This window comes from Perissodus microlepis, chromosome 3, assembly GCF_051167445.1.
Source record: "Perissodus microlepis isolate ML-2025 ecotype Zambia chromosome 3, ASM5116744v1, whole genome shotgun sequence".
In the NCBI taxonomy this organism is placed as follows: Eukaryota; Metazoa; Chordata; class Actinopteri; order Cichliformes; family Cichlidae; genus Perissodus; species Perissodus microlepis.
In genome coordinates this window covers 24,173,566-24,194,564 of record NC_140463.1, presented here as the reverse complement: position 1 = coordinate 24,194,564, position 20,999 = coordinate 24,173,566, and the positions used below count along the sequence as shown (strand labels likewise).

At 40.6% G+C, this 20,999-nt stretch overlaps 1 protein-coding gene across 1 annotated transcript in view; it reads left to right on the top strand.

Moving 5' to 3' along the window:
• Nucleotides 1-166: 166 nt before the first annotated feature.
• Nucleotides 167-20,999, top strand: part of LOC146390678 (uncharacterized) — a gene marked incomplete at its 5' end in the record, with an annotated part of 58,937 nt that continues 38,104 nt past the window's right edge. The window contains 13 exons of the mRNA XM_084921969.1: nt 167-557; nt 658-981; nt 1,102-1,413; nt 1,507-1,830; nt 1,955-2,266; nt 4,714-5,028; nt 5,123-5,464; nt 5,589-5,900; nt 6,644-6,958; nt 7,052-7,375; nt 7,496-7,807; nt 7,901-8,212; nt 8,337-8,648. Coding sequence (XP_084778095.1) covers nt 167-557; nt 658-981; nt 1,102-1,413; nt 1,507-1,830; nt 1,955-2,266; nt 4,714-5,028; nt 5,123-5,464; nt 5,589-5,900; nt 6,644-6,958; nt 7,052-7,375; nt 7,496-7,807; nt 7,901-8,212; nt 8,337-8,648 — 4,207 coding nt within the window. The remainder of the gene's footprint in view (nt 558-657; nt 982-1,101; nt 1,414-1,506; nt 1,831-1,954; nt 2,267-4,713; nt 5,029-5,122; nt 5,465-5,588; nt 5,901-6,643; nt 6,959-7,051; nt 7,376-7,495; nt 7,808-7,900; nt 8,213-8,336; nt 8,649-20,999) is intronic.

The window sequence follows — 20,999 nt, the reverse complement described above, 5'->3', positions numbered from 1 at the left end:
TGGATGTTCTGCAGTCCTCACAAACTCTGTCATAATTCAAATTTGGGAGCTGAATGTCTTTCTAGGTCAGGAGTGAATCCATTGGACTTTTTATAGACGGTTTTATTAGTGTTAAAGCTGTGTGGACTGACAGTATTACACCTTTCAGTTTACCGTTCTGCTATAACTTGGAATCTATGGCTGGAAACTGAAAGTATTCTATGTTTGGTTCCCTTCATATCATCTCTGTGTTTTGTTTTCAGCTGTGTCCATCATTTTAACTGGATCTGGATCGACTCGATGTTCTGGAAGAGTTGAAGTTTATCACAATAACAGCTGGGGAACAGTCTGTGATGATGGCTGGGACTTAAATGATGCTCAGGTGGTTTGCAGACAGTTAAACTGTGGGTCGGCACTGGAAGTTCCTCGATCAGCTCACTTTGGTGCAGGAACTGGACAGATCTGGCTTGACAATGTGACCTGTTCAGCAAGTGAAAGTTCTCTAACTGAGTGTCAACACAGTGGATTTGGATCAAACAGATGTGAACATGATCAGGATGCTGCTGTCATCTGTTCAGGTGAGAAAACTGTCAGTTAGTCTGTTCATTTGTGTCTTCCATTAAGTCTTTTTTGATATAAGGATTTATTATAATGTTTTTCATCTTCTTTCCCTTTTAGATCTGATTAGATTAGCTGGTTCTGGATCATCTCGATGCTCTGGCAGAGTTGAAGTTTATCATGATAATGTCTGGGGAACAGTTTCTGATAATAACTGGGTCTTAAACGATGCTGAGGTGGTTTGCAGAGAGATAAACTGTGGGTTTGCACTAGAAGCTACTCCATCATATAAATTTGGTGCAGGAACTGGACAGGTCTGGCTCAGTGGTGTGAGCTGTTTGGGAAATGAAAGTTCTCTAACTGAATGTCAACACACTGGATGGGGAAACTACTACAACAACTACTACAGTTTACATTCTTATGATGTTGGTGTCATTTGTTCAGGTGACATGACTTCTTGATATGAAAAAACTGCATGTTAATGTATTTTTGAGTGTTATGCATCTGTATTTTCTTTAAGATATGTATTGAAATATAGTTTGTGTTATGTCTTTTACATAAAAGGTGTGATCAGATTAACTGGATCTGGATCGACTCGATGTTCTGGTAGAGTTGAAGTTCATCACAGTAACAGCTGGGGAACAGTCTGTGATGATGGCTGGGACTTAAATGATGCTGAGGTGGTTTGCAGACAGATAAACTGTGGGACGGCACTGGAAGTTCCTCAATCAGCTCACTTTGGTGCAGGAACTGGACAAATTTGGCTCAGTGATGTGATCTGTTCAGGAAATGAAAGTTCTCTGACTGAGTGTCAACACAGAGGATTTGGATCAAACACATGTGAACATGGTCAGGATGCTGCTGTCATCTGTTCAGGTGTGAAAACTGCTGGATCAACATAATATTGCAAGATAGTCATTTTTGAGGTAAGGCTGTATTTAACTGTTTTTCATGTTCTTTGCCTTTTAGATCTGATCAGGTTAGCTGGTTCTGGATCGAGCCGATGTTCTGGCAGAGTTGAAATCTTTCACAATAACGTCTGGGGAACAGTCTCTGATTATAACTGGGACCTAAATGATGCTGAGGTGGTTTGCAGACAGTTAAACTGTGGGTCTGCACTACAAGCTCCTCGATCAGCTTATTTTGGTGCAGGAACTGGACAGATTTGGCTCAGTGGTGTGAGCTGTTCAGGAAATGAAAGTTCTCTAACTGAATGTCAACACTCTGGATGGGGAAACTATTACTACTACTACTACAATATACATTATTATGATGCTGGTGTCATCTGTTCAGGTGACATCACTTTTTGGCATGGAACATACTGCATGTTAATGTATTTTGGTGATATATGTATCTTTGTTTTCTTTAAGGGACACATATTAAAACATCGTTTGTGTCACATGTTTTTCATTAAAAGGTCCAATCAGATTAACTGGATCTGGATCAAGTCAATGTTCTGGCAGAGTTGAGGTTTACCACAATAACAGCTGGGGAACAGTCTGTGATGATGGCTGGGACTTAAAGGATGCTGGGGTGGTTTGCAGACAGTTAAACTGTGGGTCGGCACTGGAAGTTCCTCAATCAGCTCACTTTGGTGCAGGAACTGGACAGATTTGGCTTGACAATGTGACCTGTTCAGGAAATGAAAGTTCTCTAACTGAGTGTCAGCACAGTGGATTTGGATCAAATGGATGTGAACATGGTCAGGATGCTGCTGTCATCTGTTCAGGTGAGATATTCTTTTGATCATCTGATGAATGTTAATCACTGTAAAAATAAGTTTTTTTTAGACTTCCGTCTTCCACTTATTAGTGTGTTTTATAATGAAATTCAGTGTGAACAGTCAAAGTCATCTGTGCAAGAACCAAACTGTTGAATATTTGAGTGGTAAAATGTTTGCATCTTTCTCTATAAACGCACCTCAGATCCAGAGAGCTATACATTAGTTTTTAAATAACTTATAAGATTAGAGATTTCATTTAAATACCTTAAAGGAACATTTTAATAGTTTCAAATGAACATTTATGAGCGGGACATGGAAGATAATTTCAGAGAGGGAAAGTCAGCCTGACATCTGCGTGTGTGTGTTCCTGTCTAGCTATCTTTGTGAGGACCGACATCTTCATTCTACTACACTTGTGAGAACCAACAGTCACTTGTGAGGACACACAAACCGGTCCTCAAAAATTTGAAGGCTTGTAAAGGCGTTCTTGATGCTCAAAATGTGGTTTTAGTGTCAGGGTTACAATTAGGTTATGGTTAGGTTTAGGGTAAGGGCTAGGGTTAGGCCAGGGGTCGGCAACCCGCGGCTCCGGAGCCTCATGCGGCTCTTTAGTCTTGATTTTGCGGCTCCAGGTGGTTTGGGAAATTAAATTAGAAGTATTTAGCTGAAGTGTATTTTATTTGTGTTTAGTTCTTTTTTTAACTTGTAGTTCTAAATTGGAAGATTATTGTGATTTTGAAATATAAAAATAAAATTATATCTTATTATTTTTTTCATCGCACAAAATAAGCGTCACACTCGCGGAAGCCGGTATACCCGCCGAAACGCGTGCATTTATCGAGACTTTCGACCCCAGGTAGGCCAATTATGGATCTTCTGATCCTTATTATGTCGTTAGCTGTTCTCCACCGTGAACTATGTTAAAAACAAACACCGCTCACGCCTCACAGATGACAGCTTACAGTCTTGCGTGAAGATGAAAGTGACTTCGTACAGCCCCGATTTGCAGGCGCTGTGCACAGAGGTTCGGGACCATAAGTCTTATTGTAAACATATCACGGCAGACCCGACGATGTTTGCATGAACACGCTTTTCAGCATCTCTTTATCGACCGCTTTTCACACACGGTTGCTGTACGCATACAGACGGCTGTAGCTTTTCAGCTCACAGCCCGACACACACCAAAGCAACAGCAGAGAGAGCACAGACTTTAAGGCGGCGAGGCGTGATTGCGGGTGCCGCTCAGGAGAGTCCGACTCCCATGCAGCGGCACTGCAGACCACGCCCCGCCACACACATTAACCAGGTAAAATACATATTTAGGCAGAATTTTGCAAATATCTATTTTTTTTTTTTTTTTTAGCAGCATAGTGTTTTTTTTCCAATTATTTTTTAAAAGTCAGGTCAAGGCTCCAAAAGCCCAAAGGCGATATAAGGGTGGCGGCTCACAACAGTTTTTGTTTGCTACATGGATCATTTTAGTTCAGCTGGGTGTCTTTCCTTTTGTTATATTTCTTTAAGAATTCAAAATGTGTTAATTACATAAATAAAATGTAATTTTCTCTGAAGCACTTCATGGATTTCATAAGCAACACACCTTTGTTGCTCTGTGGATTCTTTTAAAAAGCAGTTAAAAACTTTTCTGTTCAAACAAGCCTTTTGTTGATCTACGTATTTTATATTCTTTACATTATTTACATTTGATCTTTACATTGTGTATAATGTCTATTGATTGTATTGTTTATTTTAATATTTGTGTACAGCGCTTCGTGACTGCCTGTCTGTGAAAAGCGCTTGATAAATAAACTTTACTTACTTACTTTAGTTGTTCACACAAAGCATAAAGGTTAAAAAAAAAAACAATATATACAATGTTATCTTCATTTTAGATGTCAAAAAGTATTTGCGGCTCCCAGTGTTTTCTTTTGCGTGGAAACCGGGTCCAAGTGGCTCTTTGGGTGTTAAAAGTTGCAGACCCCTGGGCTAGGGAAAGCATTATGTCAATGAAGGTCCTCACTAAGATTGCTGAACGGGCTTGTGTGTGTGTGTGTGTGTTTGTGTGTCTGTGCGTGAGTGTGTGTGTGCGTGTTCGAGGGAGACCATATCCCTGAAAGATTTGATAAAGTCTGCAACTTGAAGTTTTCTTAGTTCTTTTCAGGTCTTGTAATTGAAACAATTCAAACAAAGTCTCCTGCTTCAACTTTCTTAATGTGGATGTTCTGCAGTCCTCACAAACTCTGTCATAATTCAAATTTGGGAGCTGAATGTCTTTCTAGGTCAGGAGTGAATCCATTGGACTTTTTATAGACGGTTTTATTAGTGTTAAAGCTGTGTGGACTGACAGTATTACACCTTTCAGTTTACCGTTCTGCTATAACTTGGAATCTATGGCTGGAAACTGAAAGTATTCTATGTTTGGTTCCCTTCATATCATCTCTGTGTTTTGTTTTCAGCTGTGTCCATCATTTTAACTGGATCTGGATCGACTCGATGTTCTGGAAGAGTTGAAGTTTATCACAATAACAGCTGGGGAACAGTCTGTGATGATGGCTGGGACTTAAATGATGCTCAGGTGGTTTGCAGACAGTTAAACTGTGGGACGGCACTGGAAGTTCCTCAATCAGCTCACTTTGGTGCAGGAACTGGACAGATCTGGCTTGATCATGTGACCTGTTCAGGAAATGAAAGTTCTCTAACTGAGTGTCAACACAGTGGATTTGGCTCAAACAGATGTGAACATGGTCAGGATGCTGCTGTCATCTGTTCAGGTGTGAAAACTGCTGGATCAACATGAAATTGCAAGATAGTCTTTTTTTTAGGTAAGGCTGTATTTAAATGTTTTTCATGTTCTTTGCTTTTTAGATCTGATCAGGTTAACTGGTTCTGGATCGAGCCGATGTTCTGGCAGAGTTGAAATCTTTCACAATAACGTCTGGGGAACAGTTTCTGATTATAACTGGGACCTAAATGATGCTGAGGTGGTTTGCAGACAGTTAAACTGTGGGTCTGCACTACAAGCTCCTCGATCAGCTTATTTTGGTGCAGGAACTGGACAGATTTGGCTCAGTGGTGTGAGCTGTTCAGGAAATGAAAGTTCTCTAACTGAATGTCAACACCCTGGATGGGGAAACCCCTACTACTACAACTACTACTACAACTACTACTACAGTGGACATTATTATGATGCTGGTGTCATCTGTTCAGGTGACATCACTTTTTGGCATGGAACATACTGCATGTTAATGTGTGTTTGTGTGATATGTATCTTTGTTTTCTTTAAGGGACATATATTAAAACATAGTTTGTGTCACGTGTTTTTCATTAAAAGGTCCAATCAGATTAACTGGATCTGGATCAACTCGGTGTTCTGGCAGAGTTGAAGTTTACCACAATAAAAACTGGGGAACAGTCTGTGATGATGGCTGGGACTTAAATGATGCTGAGGTGGTTTGCAGACAGTTAAACTGTGGGTCGGCACTGGAAGTTCCTCAATCAGCTCACTTTGGTGCAGGAACTGGACAGATTTGGCTTGACAATGTCACCTGTTCAGGAAATGAAAGTTCTCTAACTGAGTGTCAGCACAGTGGATTTGGATCAAACAGATGTGAACATGGTCAGGATGCTCCTGTCATCTGTTCAGGTGAGATATTCTTTTGATCATCTGATGAATGTTAATCACTGTAAAAATAACTTTATTTTTAGACTTCCATCTTCCACTTATTAGTGTGTTTTATAATGAAATTCAGTGTGAACAGTCAAAGTCATCTGTGCAAGAACCACACTGTAGAATATTTGAGTGGTAAAATGTTTGCATCTTTCTCTTTAAACGCAGCTCAGATCCAGAGAGCTATACATTAGTTTTTAAATAACTTATAAGATTAGAGATTTCATTTTAAAAACCTTAAAGGAACATTTTAATAGTTTCAAATGAACATTTATGAGCGGGACATGGAAGATAATTTCAGAGAGGGAAAGTCAGCCTGACATCTCTATGTGCGTGTAAGTGTGTGTGTGCGTGTTTAAGGGAGACCATACCCCTGAAAGATTTGATAAAGTCTGCAACTTGAAGTTTTCTTAGTTCTTTTCAGGTCTTGTAATTGAAACAATTCAAACAAAGTCTCCTGCTTCAACTTTCTTAATGTGGATGTTCTGCAGTCCTCACAAACTCTGTCATAATTCAAATTTGGGAGCTGAATGTCTTTCTAGGTCAGGAGTGAATCCATTGGACTTTTTATAGACGGTTTTATTAGGGTTCAAGCTGTGTGAACTGACAGTATTACACCTTTCAGTTTACCGTTCTGCTATAACTTGGAATCTATGACTGGAAACTGAAAGTATTCTATGTTTGGTTCCCTTCATATAATCTCTGTGTTTTGTTTTCAGCTGTGTCCATCATTTTAACTGGGTCTGGATCGACTCGATGTTCTGGAAGAGTTGAAGTTTATCACAATAACAGCTGGGGAACAGTCTGTGATGATGGCTGGGACTTAAATGATGCTCAGGTGGTTTGCAGACAGTTAAACTGTGGGTCGGCACTGGAAGTTCCTCAATCAGCTCACTTTGGTGCAGGAACTGGACAGATCTGGCTTGATCATGTGACCTGTTCAGGAAGTGAAAGTTCTCTAACTGAGTGTCAACACAGTGGATTTGGATCAAACAGATGTGAACATGGTCAGGATGCTGCTGTCATCTGTTCAGGTGTGAAAACTGCTGGATAGAGGCAATATTGCAAGGTAGTCTTTTTTGATGTAAGGGTGTATTAAAATGTTTTTCATGTTCTTTCCCTTTTAGATCTGATTAGATTAGCTGGTTCTGGATCGAGCAGATGTTCTGGCAGAGTTGAAGTTTATCACAATAATGTCTGGGGAACAGTTTCTGATTATAACTGGGTCTTAAACGATGCTGAGGTGGTTTGCAGACAGTTAAACTGTGGGTTTGCACTAGAAGCTACTCCATCATATAAATTTGGTGCAGGAACTGGACAGGTCTGGCTCAGTGGTGTGAGCTGTTCAGGAAATGAAAGTTCTCTAACTGAATGTCAACACACTGGATGGGGAAACTTCTACAACTACTATTACAGTTTACATTCTTATGATGTTGGTGTCATCTGTTCAGGTGATAACACTTTTTGATATGAAAAAACTGCATGTTAATGTGTCTTTGAGTGTTATGCATCTGTATTTTCTTTAAGATATGTATTGAAATATAGTTTGTGTTATGTCTTTTACATAAAAGGTGTGATCAGATTAACTGGATCTGGATCAACTCGATGTTCTGGCAGAGTTGAAGTTTATCACAATAACAGCTGGGGAACAGTCTGTGATGATGGCTGGGACTTAAATGATGCTGAGGTGGTTTGCAGACAGCTAGACTGTGGGTCGGCACTGGAAGTTCCTCAGTCAGCTCACTTTGGTGCAGGAACTGGACAGATCTGGCTTGATGATGTGACCTGTTCAGGAAGTGAAAGTTCTCTAACTGAGTGTGAACACAGTGGATTTGGATCAAATGGATGTGAACATGGTCAGGATGCTTCTGTCATCTGTTCAGGTGTGAAAACTGCTGGATCAACATGATATTGCAAGATAGTATTTTTTGAGGTAAGGCTGTATTTAAATGTTTTTCATGTTCTTTGCCTTTTAGATCTGATCAGGTTAGCTGGATTTGGATCGAGCCGATGTTCTGGCAGAGTTGAAATCTTTCACAATAACATCTGGGGAACAGTTTCTGATTATAACTGGGACCTAAATGATGCTGAGGTGATTTGTAGACAGATAAACTGTGGGTCTGCACTACAAGCTCCTCGATCAGCTTACTTTGGTGCAGGAACTGGACAGATTTGGCTCAGTGGTGTGAGCTGTTCAGGAAACGAGAGTTCTCTAGCTGAGTGTCCAAACATTGGATGGGGAAACTACTACAATGGACATTATTCTGATGCTGGTGTCATTTGTTCAGGTGACATCACTTTTTGACATTGAACATATTGCATGTTAATGTGTTTTTGTGTGATATGTATCTTTGTTTTCTTTAAGGCATGCATAATAAAATATAATTTGTGTCATGTGTTTTTCATTAAAAGGTCGGATCAGATTAGCTGGATCTGGATCAACTCGATGTTCTGGCAGAGTTGAAGTTTACCACAATAACAGCTGGGGAACAGTCTGTGATGATGGCTGGGACTTAAATGATGCTGAGGTGGTTTGCAGACAGTTAAACTGTGGGTCAGCACTGGAAGTTCCTCAATCAGCTCACTTTGGTGCAGGAACTGGACAGATCTGGTTTGACAATGTGACCTGTTCAGGAAATGAAAGTTCTCTAACTGAGTGTCAGCACAGTGGATTTGGATCAAACAGATATGAACATGGTCAGGATGCTGCTGTCATCTGTTCAGGTGAGATATTCTTTTGATTAATACCCTGTTAATATAAACTTTAATCGCGTCCGCCTCTCATTCATGTTCTTGCTAAGGCTCTGCAAGTGTGTGAGACAATGAGAAACCTTGGGCACAAAATCTTAGACCACAAAACACACAATCTTGACGTTTTTTCACAGATCATATCTGCGCTTACGTTTAGCACAAATTATTTTGTGTGCAATGTATGTGGGAAGACTGTTGCTCTTGACGAAGGCGGTCGCACTTTTCTCCTCCTCTCCCTTAGCGTCCCTGCTTAGCCTCTTATGTCCTTGTCTAGTCTTGTGTTTTTTGTATTACTTTTCCCTGGAACTCTCTCTCACAGTCTGTTCTCTAAAACCTAAAAGAGGAATTATGGATTTGATCAACTGGTCCCTGAATGCAATTGACACCCCTTTTCTCAACGAGAAGTCTGGGCTTGGGTGAGCCTGAGTGCTGAAGATATCTACCTATTCGGAACCAAGGTAATAGGGTTCTGGCTGATCGGAGCTGGCTTGGCCCTGACTTATCGAAGAATTAAGAAAGCGGAACCAGCTGTTCAAACCCCCACAAGGCTGCCCGCTGGGATTGAAACGATGGGACGAGGCGTGAGTTTCTCAAAATGGGCTCATTGAGTGCAGCCCGGATAAGATCTTGGAGAAGCTTACGGCTGCTGTGAATACTCAGAACAAGACCTCTGAGTGTACATTGGATTAAATCTTGGAGAAGCTCACTGCGGTCCTGAGTTCTCAGAATCGGCTCTTTGAGCATAAGAATGACAACATCACAGAGCGTAAGTTTGATAACATCATGGAGAAGCTCACGGCTCTCCAACGGGAGATTGAGAGACCAGTGTCGGACTGTTAGAACAGCTTTGAAATTCATATGAGTTGTTCGCACTAAAGTAAAAAACACCATCACTTCATGCGGATACCCTTTCGGCGCCAGCTGCGGTCGCAAGGCTGGAGCCGAACAAAAACACCCTGATAACGACTGTGTTTAGACTGTTCTTCCCATTCTATGCAAGGCCACCTGGGTTGGCTGGAAGACTGTTACTTAGCCTGGCAGGGCGAAGGACGCTGTCTCAGCTGAACTCTGGACACACACAGATATATATACACATGCAGATGTACACTCATCCCCCCTCCGCCTCCAAACGCCTTCGACGCTTATTCCCCTCCGATACTGACGGTGGATCAAGGAGACCAGCGCACAGGCTGCAGGCCCGGCTGTACTGCCTAAATCGGCTGTCTCTCACCCTTTACCCATCCCTGTTGCTTGTCATGTGTTTCTTTGGGGTAGTTTTTTCATGTGCTATGTGCAGAGGTGTTTTTTCTGTTCTCAAACTGATCTCCCTATTGCAGCTCAGTCTGGGGGGAGTTATTTTTTTCTCCTTATCTTTCCTCATGTTGTGCTTTTTCCATGTTATACCCCTCTGACCTGTCTTCCCCATGTGATGTTTGTGTAATGTATGTATGGTCGGAAGGGTAACACGGCGCTGGCACGGCTGGCAGCCTTAACCCAATTTCCCTCGGGATGAATAAAGTATGATCAGTCAATCAATCAATCAATCAATACTGTGGCAACACAAGAAACCTTTTTAAAAACAAAAAGTGGTGAGGTGACTCTCACTCGATGGGAGTTGGCTGTTCTGATTCACTACAAAGTGAATGACACATCACTACTGAGGAATATTTGAGTGGGGAAATGTTGAACCTTTCTCTAAAAATGCAGCTTTGATCTAAAGAGAAATACAGTAAAGTTTAACCCTTTAAAGCCGGTCGGAGCGGGTACGCTCTGTTTTGCGTAACTATTTTTAAATTACTGTAGCACTGCAACCACGTAAGCTAGCGCAATAATTTTTTTGCACATGAAACCGGAGGAGTTGTACTTGCATCTTATGCCATCAGCTTGCCCTAGGTCACGGTTTCCTTCCACATGTAGCTTTGCAAAAATTGCATAAAAAGCACTTGGAGCAACAAAAACATAATATTGCAGAAACACACTTTGCCGATCCGATCAGCTGTTCATAACACTTCCTACGTTGGAATAGACGTCAGCGCGAACTATTGCATGTCCACTATTACCTGCACGAAACCGGAAGTGACGTCATTTTCGCAGAAATGTAGTTCTTTACCTTCAGGGCCTTATAAGCCTATACTGATGTTTTTAAAAGTTATGTTTGAATTTATGACTTTCTGTATCATTTCTGGGATGCTTAGAACTCAAATTACACTTCTGGAAATAGTTTATTTTGATGCATATGCTGTTTTTTTTGCAAATTTGCATTATAATATTTATTTTCGTTTTTTCCTGCAGTATATAAAAATTGGTGTATTTCAAAAGTAAAACTATGAAGCCTCTTAAATTTTTCTAACTAGAAATATATGTTAAAAAAACAAAAACGATTTTCAATTTATTTTAGTTTATTGCACTTTTTTTGCAATTTATGTAGTTACTATGCACTTAATGGATACATATTATTAAAATTTGGGTTATAATGGTTGTATTGATGTATAGCAACTTGAAATGCTCCCAAAAATGGCTCTACAGCATGTAAAAATATAATATAAGCTCTGGTGGATTTGGTTCTATGGTAGGTCTTAAAGGGTTAAAGAACTTACAAGATTACAGATATAATTTTAATCACCCTAAAGGAAAGTTTTAATATTTTCAAATACACATTTATGAGCATGACATGGAAGATATCATCAGAGTGGGGGGAGTCAGCCAGACATCTGTGTATGTGTCTTTAAGGAAGACTACATTCCTTAAACATTTGATAGCGTCTGCAATTTGAAGTTTTCTCAGTTCTTTCCAGGTCTTGTAATTCAAACACAGTCTCATCCTTCAGCTTTCTTAATGTGGATGTTCTGCAGTCCTCACAAATTTCTATCATAATTCAGATTTGGGAGTTTTCTTTCTAAATTAGGAGCAAATCCTTTGGACTTCCTATTAAGGGTTTTTCTTTAGGGTGAAGTTGTTCTGACTGTCACTTTTATGTCTTTCAGTTTACCATTCTGCTATACTTAGGTATCTATGGCTGGACACAAAAAGTTGTATTTTTTCTGTCCCCTTCATATCATCTCTCTGTTTTGTTTTCAGCTGTGCCCATCATTTTAACTCAATGGTCAGGTAGAGCTGAGGTTTATCAGGTTGTGCTGTTTGCTATGAGTTGATCTTTAAGCATTCCATGCGGCTTCTGACCCTGAACTATTCTCCTGAACTTTGGGTAGTGACTGAACAAATTAGATCATAGATATAAGCAGAAAAAAGCTTATTGTTTTAGTGTGTCTGTAGTATCTCTCCCTTAGCAAAATAGGAATGATTTTGGTCAGCTGGGAGGGACTCCCAAGTTCAATTCAATTCAATTTTATTTCTACAGCGCCAAATCACAACAACAGTCACCTCAAGGCGCTTTATATTGTAAGGTAGACCCTACAATAATACATACAGAGAAAAACCTAACAATGATATTGTCATGGTCCTGGGTCTGTGACCCAGTGAATTGAATTGTTTATTATACGTTTCCCACATTATTACTGTCGGTGTTTTGGTTTTGTATTTCTAGGTCCTAGATTTTGTTCCCTTTGCCCCCTCATATTACTCTGTGCTCCCTCTGTTCTGTGTCTAGTCTACCCTCCCTGTGTGTTCCCTCTGTTCCTGTGTAGTCAGGTCTCTGAGTCTGTGTCTTTGCATGTGTGTTAAGTTCCTGTTTTATTGTGAAGGTCCGTGTCTAATATTAGTGTGTCAGGTTTTTTTTCTCCCTGTCTCGTCAACTGTGATTTCTCCCAGCTGTGTTTCCCTCCTGTCTTCCATTCATGATTGCTCCTGTGTGTGTATATAAGCCCTGTGTTTCCTTCTGCTTGTTGCTGGTTCATTTGTGTTGTCTCCCCATGGCTGTATCCCAATTCAGGGTCTGCAGCCTTAAAGTACGCAGCCTTAACGGTCCTCAAGGGCCACGTACTCAAAGACCGCTGAGGCCGGAAGTGCGAGGCTTGTAGGCTTGTGAAATGGGACAGTCTAGCCTCCGTTGCGCTGCCCAGGTTGCCTAGCAACCATGATACTAACAGCTGGAAACGTTTCAAAATATGTTCTCCTTCATTTCTGTTTGACAGAAATGAAGGAGAACATATTTTGTTCATTTGTTTCTATATGAGCTCTGTGTGATTTGATAAGTATCTGAGGCTGAGACCACAGGACTGTAAAACATGATTGTTGGGCTTCATTTCTGTACTGTACTCATTTTAAGATTAGCTAATAAATAACAATTAGCTAATGTTGTTCATGAGACTAAAGTCCTCTCACTTTGGTAATATAAATATAATATGGCCAATATTATATTAATCATTATTAGTTATTACAGCAGTGAGTTTGAACTCCATGTCAAACACTGAGCTTCAGTAAAGATTCAAGTTGCAGTCATTTATATTTCCTATCACCTTAAATCTTCACTCAAAGACAAATTGCTTTGACAGTGTATATACAGATGTATTATATATAAGAGACAAATATTGTTCTTTTAATATGTTGGCATTACTAAATTTGGCTCAATGCTTACGTATATGTGGAAAAAGCAAATGTACGAGCTGTGATAACTGTTTCTGATAGAATGAAGAGTAGACTGATATATTAAATATTCCTTTATTGGGTGAGAAAATCAGACCATAACTGCTTTAAGTCATACAGAATAGATATCAGAGCCTTAAACAGGCTGACTTCTGTAATATAAACAATTACAGCAATATGATGCAACAAACACAGCAGTGCTACTAATGCAAAATACTCAAAGCTTCATAGAACTGAAACAAACATTTATTTTTAGCTCCATTCTGCTGCTGATACATACTTTAGGTTTCTGAATATTAAACTTGTTGCTGCCTTTCATAGTGTGTAACTTGAAGGCCCTGAGAACTTTCTCCCACACTGAAAACACTGGGAGGATAAAATTATTTGAAAATTACCTAATAAGACTGATTCAGGACAGACAGTTAGTTATAACTTTCCTAGCAGTCCTTCACAAACAGGGAACAGTCTGTCTATTCTCTCCATCTGTCAGCTGCTGCTGGCTCTTCCTCCTCCTCTTCCTCACACACTGCTGAGTTTGTCCTGGTGGATCATCAGGGATGCAAAGCCTCACAGACGATGTGCAGCAGTGGGTCCCTCAGTCTGTCCTCACTCTGGACACTTGCAGTTGTCACACAAAATCAAATGTGTGATAAGCTGCAGGATTCAAACACAAGTGTGACTTATAAATGAATGTTCATACTTTTATTACACAATCAGAGAGAAAGAAAAAGAGAGAGAGTGCAGGACAGACAGACAGGTGACAGTCTCAGGTGTATACACTGCTACAAAACAGCACAAGAGAAGGAGGATTTAGTGTTTGTGTTATTACGAGTGCTAAACAAGAAAAGTTCCCAGATGCTACAGTGGACACATGTGACTCCTGTGATTAAAGCATCTTTCTTTCAGCTTAACGAGTGAACCGTCAGCTCGTTCAAACACACATTAAAGTCCGTTTGGCTCAACACCACCGAACAGAGGCAGCAATATAACATAGCTAACATTAACAGTGCAGTGAATCCTGCTTGTGCCGTGATATTCAGGACTGCAAACCGAGCAGCATCACTGACTTTCAGCTTGTTGTGTTTGTGGATATATGACTGACTTTAATTATCCATAAAATCATCACATTCTCTGTAAGATTAACGTCAACTATTGAACGGCGTATATTTGAAAGTAAAGGCTTTAAAACCAAGTAAACATACAAACATCACTAATGTCACATAACTTTGCCGACATGTGGCCGACAGTAATGTTTTAATGTTCTTCATTATTAAACGTTTGCACATAAATAAGTGACATAATATTCAGTACTTACTTTTAAAAGTTTATTCTCTGGCCGCTCTGCTTCAGCCATTGCCGTTTTTTTCGGCAAAATTATCCACACCCACCGCCGCGCTATGAAGTCTAGGATATGTTGGGCCACGAAGTCTACGCCGCCACATCCTTAAAATTCAGGGAAATGAAGGATGCATTTGAGGGCCGCATTTCGAGCAGCCTTTGAATTGGGACAGCCTTCGTCGCGTTGCTGTGATGTAATCGGCCTTAAAATGCGGCCTTTAAGGCTGCAGACCCTGATTCGGGATACAGCCCATGTTTCTTCCGCGTTCCTTCCTTTTTTCCTTTGCATGTCATCCCGTGAGTTTTGGCTTCAGTTTCATTTGTTAGGTTTTCCAGTTTAGGTTATTTCTTAGTTCCTTTCCTCACCACCTCTACTTTTGTCTGTAGTTTGTCCACTCATAAATAAGAGCTCACTCATCTCATCAAAGTCAGTGCCTGTATCTTGGGTCCTAATTTCCACACCCCACACGGCTTGCCCTGGCAAACCATGACAGATATGGCCCCTCATCAGCAAGCACCTTTTAATAGAAAGAAACCAGTGCAGTGCGAGAGCGAAGTGCTCTAATAGGGTGATATGGTACTACAAGGTCATTAAGATAAGATGGGGCGTGATTATTTAAGACCTTGAGAGAAGCTAATTGAGTCTAATAACAGATTAAATGCTGCGCTGAGGCTGTCATTTTTAGCATCTACATGGATAAATATTAGGGGTGCAACGATACACAAAATTCACGGTTTGGTTTGGTTCGATACTTTGGTGTCACGGTTCGATATTTTTTCGATACAAAAAAAATGTTCATGCCTTTTTAATTTGTCATTTATTAAAATTATAAATATCAGGGCTCGCAAAATTTCAAAATCCCTGGTAGCCCTTCGGGCAGGGACTCTTCAGTTTTTTGTAGCCCAAAATAAGTTTAAGTAGCCCGAATAAAAAAGAGAGCAATTTTTTGATTGATGTTTTGTTTCCCGTTTTGTTTCCTTTACAATATTATACATTAAAGTATAATATTGTAACGGAAACAAAACATTAATCAAAAAATTGTTGAAAAACAAATTACAACATTGTATAAAAATTACAATCATCAACTCAAATACTTGGTTCTAATTGAACAGAAATTTCTATGAACTTGTAAGAACTGTGTAGGACATGAATCAGTCTGTGTCAGATCCTGAATTTGAAATTTCCACTGAAGTCACGGGTAAGAGGAAAGTGGAACCAAGATCGAGGCCATTTGCTTTTTGAAGTTTGCAAAGACTGCTAAATTTTGCCAGTGGTAGTTCACTCTTTGCAACATAGTACGCTGTTTTAAACTGATTTTCAGGTTTATTTTTAGTATGTTATTTGCAATTGGTGTTTGTTCTGGGAAAGATATTGCAGACTGAGCAATAATGCATTTCTTGCATTTCTCATGGGTTCTAATGGGGGCCTTTCTTAAAATGACTGGTCCCAGTAACAAAGGCGCTTGTCGACTCAGAAATCGAGGGAAAACCAACAACACACCCGGCAGAACATTGTGTTATTTACACGGGTGCACACAAGTGGTCCGCATGTGCGCATTCGCTGTCAAAATAAAAGACGCGCACCAGATAAGAAGTTGCAACGCGTGTTTGCGTCCATATAAAAGGCACTGTTTTTGTCCGCTAGAGTGGGATTTTCACAGCACATTCTGTACCACATCTCTGTGCGTTCATCATTTGTTTGAAGCCAGCTCACCTCCTGCAACCACTTTTCCGAGAATACACGCTTCTTTTGTGGTTCGGACTCCTTCTGACATTTCTTTGGAGGTGGAGGAACACCAAAGTAATTGCTTAAAAGAGCTTGCTTCTTCGACATCTTTAAGAGTTCTAAACAAATGTCTGTCCTCCTCCAGAAAATCTTATGTATGCAAACACGCGTTGCAACTTCTTATCTTGTGCGCGTTTTTTATTTTGACAGCGAATGCGCACCTGCGGACCACTTATGTGCAGCCCTGGTTATATAGCTCGTCATATTGCAGCCACAGAAATTCTTTTGTCCATGAAACCATAAAGCTGCACTTTCTTTTTGCCTTATAGTCTGATTTGTCATAACTTTTCCGTTTTGTGGTAAGCTTTTCTTTGACTGTCACTTCTTCACCCTGACCTGTCTTATTTGGCTCAGCAGAACTAAAATATATATCCTGCTGCTTTTACACACGCCCTCACATAACGCTCAGCGATTCTCTGCGCGATCAACCTCTCACATGTTTAAGCTTGCTGCGGGAGATTTCACTTGTCATGTTTGCGTAGTAAGCTAACGATTGATAAGACGATGTCAGAGGAATTGGTGTGCAAATTATCGTCACTCACCAATCAGTGCTGTCGCTCTCTATACACAGTTCGCGCGATTGCAAAGTGAAAGCAAAAAACAAGCGCAAATTCAAACGCGATTTCAATATGTCACATATTGACAGTGGCTCACCGATGCCAATGACATAATTACCCAGCTACATTTCCGAAAGAATGCAAAAGCATTGACATATATTTTTCCTTCCTACAATAGCCTAACGGGCAGGGCAGAGATAGATTTTGGTAGCCCGAATGGAAAAATCGCTAGCCCCGGGACGTCGGGCTAGCGATTTTGCGAGCCCTGTATCTGATTGAGGAATCACTCATCTTTGGAAAAGAGAGTTTATTACAGAGAAATGGCTCTTTCCAAACTAAAAGCTATACTATACGCTTCTTCTGGGGTATATTCTCAGCAGCATATTAAACATATCAGGTCCCCATAAGGAGAATCATGTGCTAACGGCTGTCTAAATGACTCGGGTAAAGTTTGTAGCATGCGTGCTTGTTGTTTTTGTCTGCTTCCACTTGTCTTTGCACTAGGATGATGTCGGAGTAAATGTGCAGTCATATTCGTTGTGTTCCCACTAGTGCTGTCAGCGTTAATCTCGTTGAAATGATGTTAACGAGCTACCGCGGATCACCCCGTGCGTGGGGCTGGACGGCCAACACGTTAACGAGCTAACTGCGCTAACACACTAGTTTCCACCAATGTAATTGAGCATTGCGTGGCACATCCAACATACTGTTTTACTTTAGTCCATGACGCGCTTACCTTCAGGGTCATACGTCACATGAAAACCAAAATAGTTCCAAACGCCAGATCTGAATTAGGGTGGGGGAGGTTCAATTTGCCATGTTGCAAGGAGCGCTTAACTTCTGTCTGGCTAGCTTGCCCTGCGCTCAGTGAGTCTGCGTTCGACTACTCCGCCTAGGCTGCACTGTCGAGCGCAGATCCACTGAGCGCTCAACACAGACAGCATCGTCAGAAGGAAAGTTGATAAAATAAATTAAAAATTTTGTATTGTTCGATACATATGCGTACCGAACCGAAAGCACTGTATCGAATGGTTCAATATCGATACGAGTATCGTTGCACCCCTAATAAATATATATATTTTTTTGTCTGAGCTGAGACAGGAACTCTGTGTAAGAGTTCCTGTCTCAGAGAGACCTAACATTTAACTGTTTTACTCTTTGGTGCTGTTGGAAATACTGTATTGAAAGCCAAACAGCATTTCAGCACAAACACTCAATAAGAACTGTCAAGTACAACTGTGGAAGGGAGATTATTTGGGCTTGTGTTGCAGCTCCAGGACCTGGGCACCTCGCAGTCATTAAGTCAATAATGAGCTCCTCTATTACCAAAATCAAATGTAAAGCCATCTGTCTGATAGCTAAAGCTTGGCACAGACTCTGTCGCACAGCTCTCATGATTCAGTTTAATCCAATTATTCAATTATTTATATTAGCAAGCACTTTTAAAACAAGTTTGGAAATTTTTTTTTATAACACTAAGAAACCTCCAGCTAAACCAGGCTCCGGCAGGGGCAGCCATTTCCACTGACTGGTTTAGGGTGAGGGTAGGTGACTAACTGCAGAGGCATGTATAAACACATACAGAGAGACAAGAGGTGAGGGAATCATGGGAAGCCCCCAGCAGCCTAGACATTACAGCCTGACTAAGGGGAGGGTTTAGGATCTATTAATTCACACTGGGAGCTGCTTCCACAGAGGAAGGGGTCTGAAAGCTGAAGGCTGTTCAAAAACCTTTGGGGCTTCTTCTTCGTGGAGAGCTCTGTACACCAATCACAAGTAAGCAACTTGTAGCTGAAAAAATAGAAGAATTTTCCATTTGTTTGACCAAAACATTCCAGTAATGAGAAAACACTTGTGTGGTAACTTGGATTTAGCTTTAAACATTATTTGCATTATTTAAAAAACACACAAAATCATTACATTGTATGGGACCTTAAACAGTGGCTCAGTGTTATCATAACAACCAGCATTGTTAATGACCCTATATTAATGACAACTGGAATATTATTGTTTTAAAGGTTGATCCCCACGATATAACACAGGGCGAAAAATGAGGAAGTATAAGTGAACAGTCATCTTTAACCCAGGTCAGTCACTCTGAGGGAAACACAAGCTCAAGCAGCTCTGGGTTTAGGAAACAAACCACATTTACTCATCTTGTGCACAATATTGCGCCGACGTGACATTATATCGAGCGGCAGCTGCCCAAGTTAAAGTGTGACTATCACCAGATAACATGGGCCTGTTTCCTGAATCAGCAGCAGGTGCTTAACAGCTGACAGGCGAGTAGGATGTATGCAAGTAAACTGAGCGTCCGTTGAGCTGATCGCTGTTGTCGTAAGAAAAATGCCGGCTTGTTATTTATGTTACAGAGACATAAAACCAGGCAGAAATCTTCAAGAACATCGGAGCACTTTAGCAAAGATGTTCTATGCTGACAACCTGACCTGATATGTGAAGATTATGCCACTACATTCGCAGCTAAAACATTAAAAGTATAGTTTGTGACAGAAAAAAAGCGGTATTTTAAAATGTTTAAAACTGTTTAGAGCGTTACCGACATTGCTGCTTGTGATTTGAAATGCATTCTGGGATACCTGGCTGCCCCAAGACCACACTACAACCAGTTCATAGCAATAGATTATCTAGGATCGACCTGTCTTGGCTTACTTTGCATGGTAACCAATCAGATATTAGGCAAACTGCAGTGGCCTCATTAAGCCCGCCCCCTGAGTTTGATGAGTTAGGTTGACAGATAAAACGAATTCAAACGGGGTTAATTAAATATAATTTCAAATAAATAAATAAACAGTTTATTAAATGTTTTAAATGAAATCAATGGGCATTTAATGGGTATTAGACACCAAAACTTAAAATGACAAAACTTTTTTGTTAATTTATGCTCCTTTCATTTCAATAAATGATCATTAAAGGCACCACAAACAAATAATAATATCTTAGTACCGTATTTTCTGGACTACAAAGCGCACCTGAATATTAGCCGCACAAACTAAAATCAGGCGAAAATCCTGTTTTGTACATACATTAGCCGCACCTGACTAAAAGCCCAGGTGTTTCAATGTTGACTTATCATATGTAAGAGAATATGCACAAAGGGAATTGTCAGGAAAGAGATGGCTGTTTGGAGACACATCCCTTTTATTAATATTTTGAAAAACAAGTTAAGGGTACATATTTGCATAACTTTTTAGGGTATATGTACAAGTAGCGGTAATTACAAGTACGAAACATGTACTGTGCTTCATAAACGAGTAACAAATGTAGTACATAACAATAACCTACAGCACACCAGAAAAATTGATTCGGCCTACCTTTTAGGCTCAGGTGCAGTGACACGGCTTTAACAAGAAGAAAAGTCAGTCATTCACCACCATCTTTCTCTTCTTCCTGCGCACTAAAACCACCAAAGTCCTCTTCTCCAGTGTCGGATACGAACAGGCTCAGGATGGCTACGTCATCCACTCTCCGCTTCTCTCCTTCGTTGTCACTTTCAAAACCAAACAAATCCTCGTTGTCAGAGTCAGAGTCGAACACCCTCAGAAGGGCCGTGGCGGTGTCCTCCTCTCCATCATGCAGCAGTCCAGCCCTTCGAAATCCGTTGGTGATCATGGATGTTTTCACACTTTTCCACGCTGTCAGAATCCTCTGGTGGAGTTGAGCATAACTTGCTTTTCGCAAGTTTATCGCCGCTCGTCAACCACTCCTCCCGCTGAACGCGTAGCGCTACTTTGAAGTTTGTTTTTCACGCTACTTCGTACGGCACTACGTTGCCTGGCGGACGGACATGTGACCAACATACCACTCTTGAACCCCGATCCTTCCGCCAGGCAACGTAGTGCCGTACAACAGCGGAACAAACAAAACAAATCGTCTTACAATATCACAAAAATCATGGACAATCCATAGAAAAGCCTCACCTGACTAAAAGCCGCAGGGTTCAAAGCTTGTGCAAAAAGTAGCGGCTTATAGCCCGACAATTACGGTGTATATTTTCCCAAAAATATTGTCTACAGTACTGATAGACCTACATTTCCTTACACTGAAAATCTTTCTGTACACCACCACCATAAAACATCACAC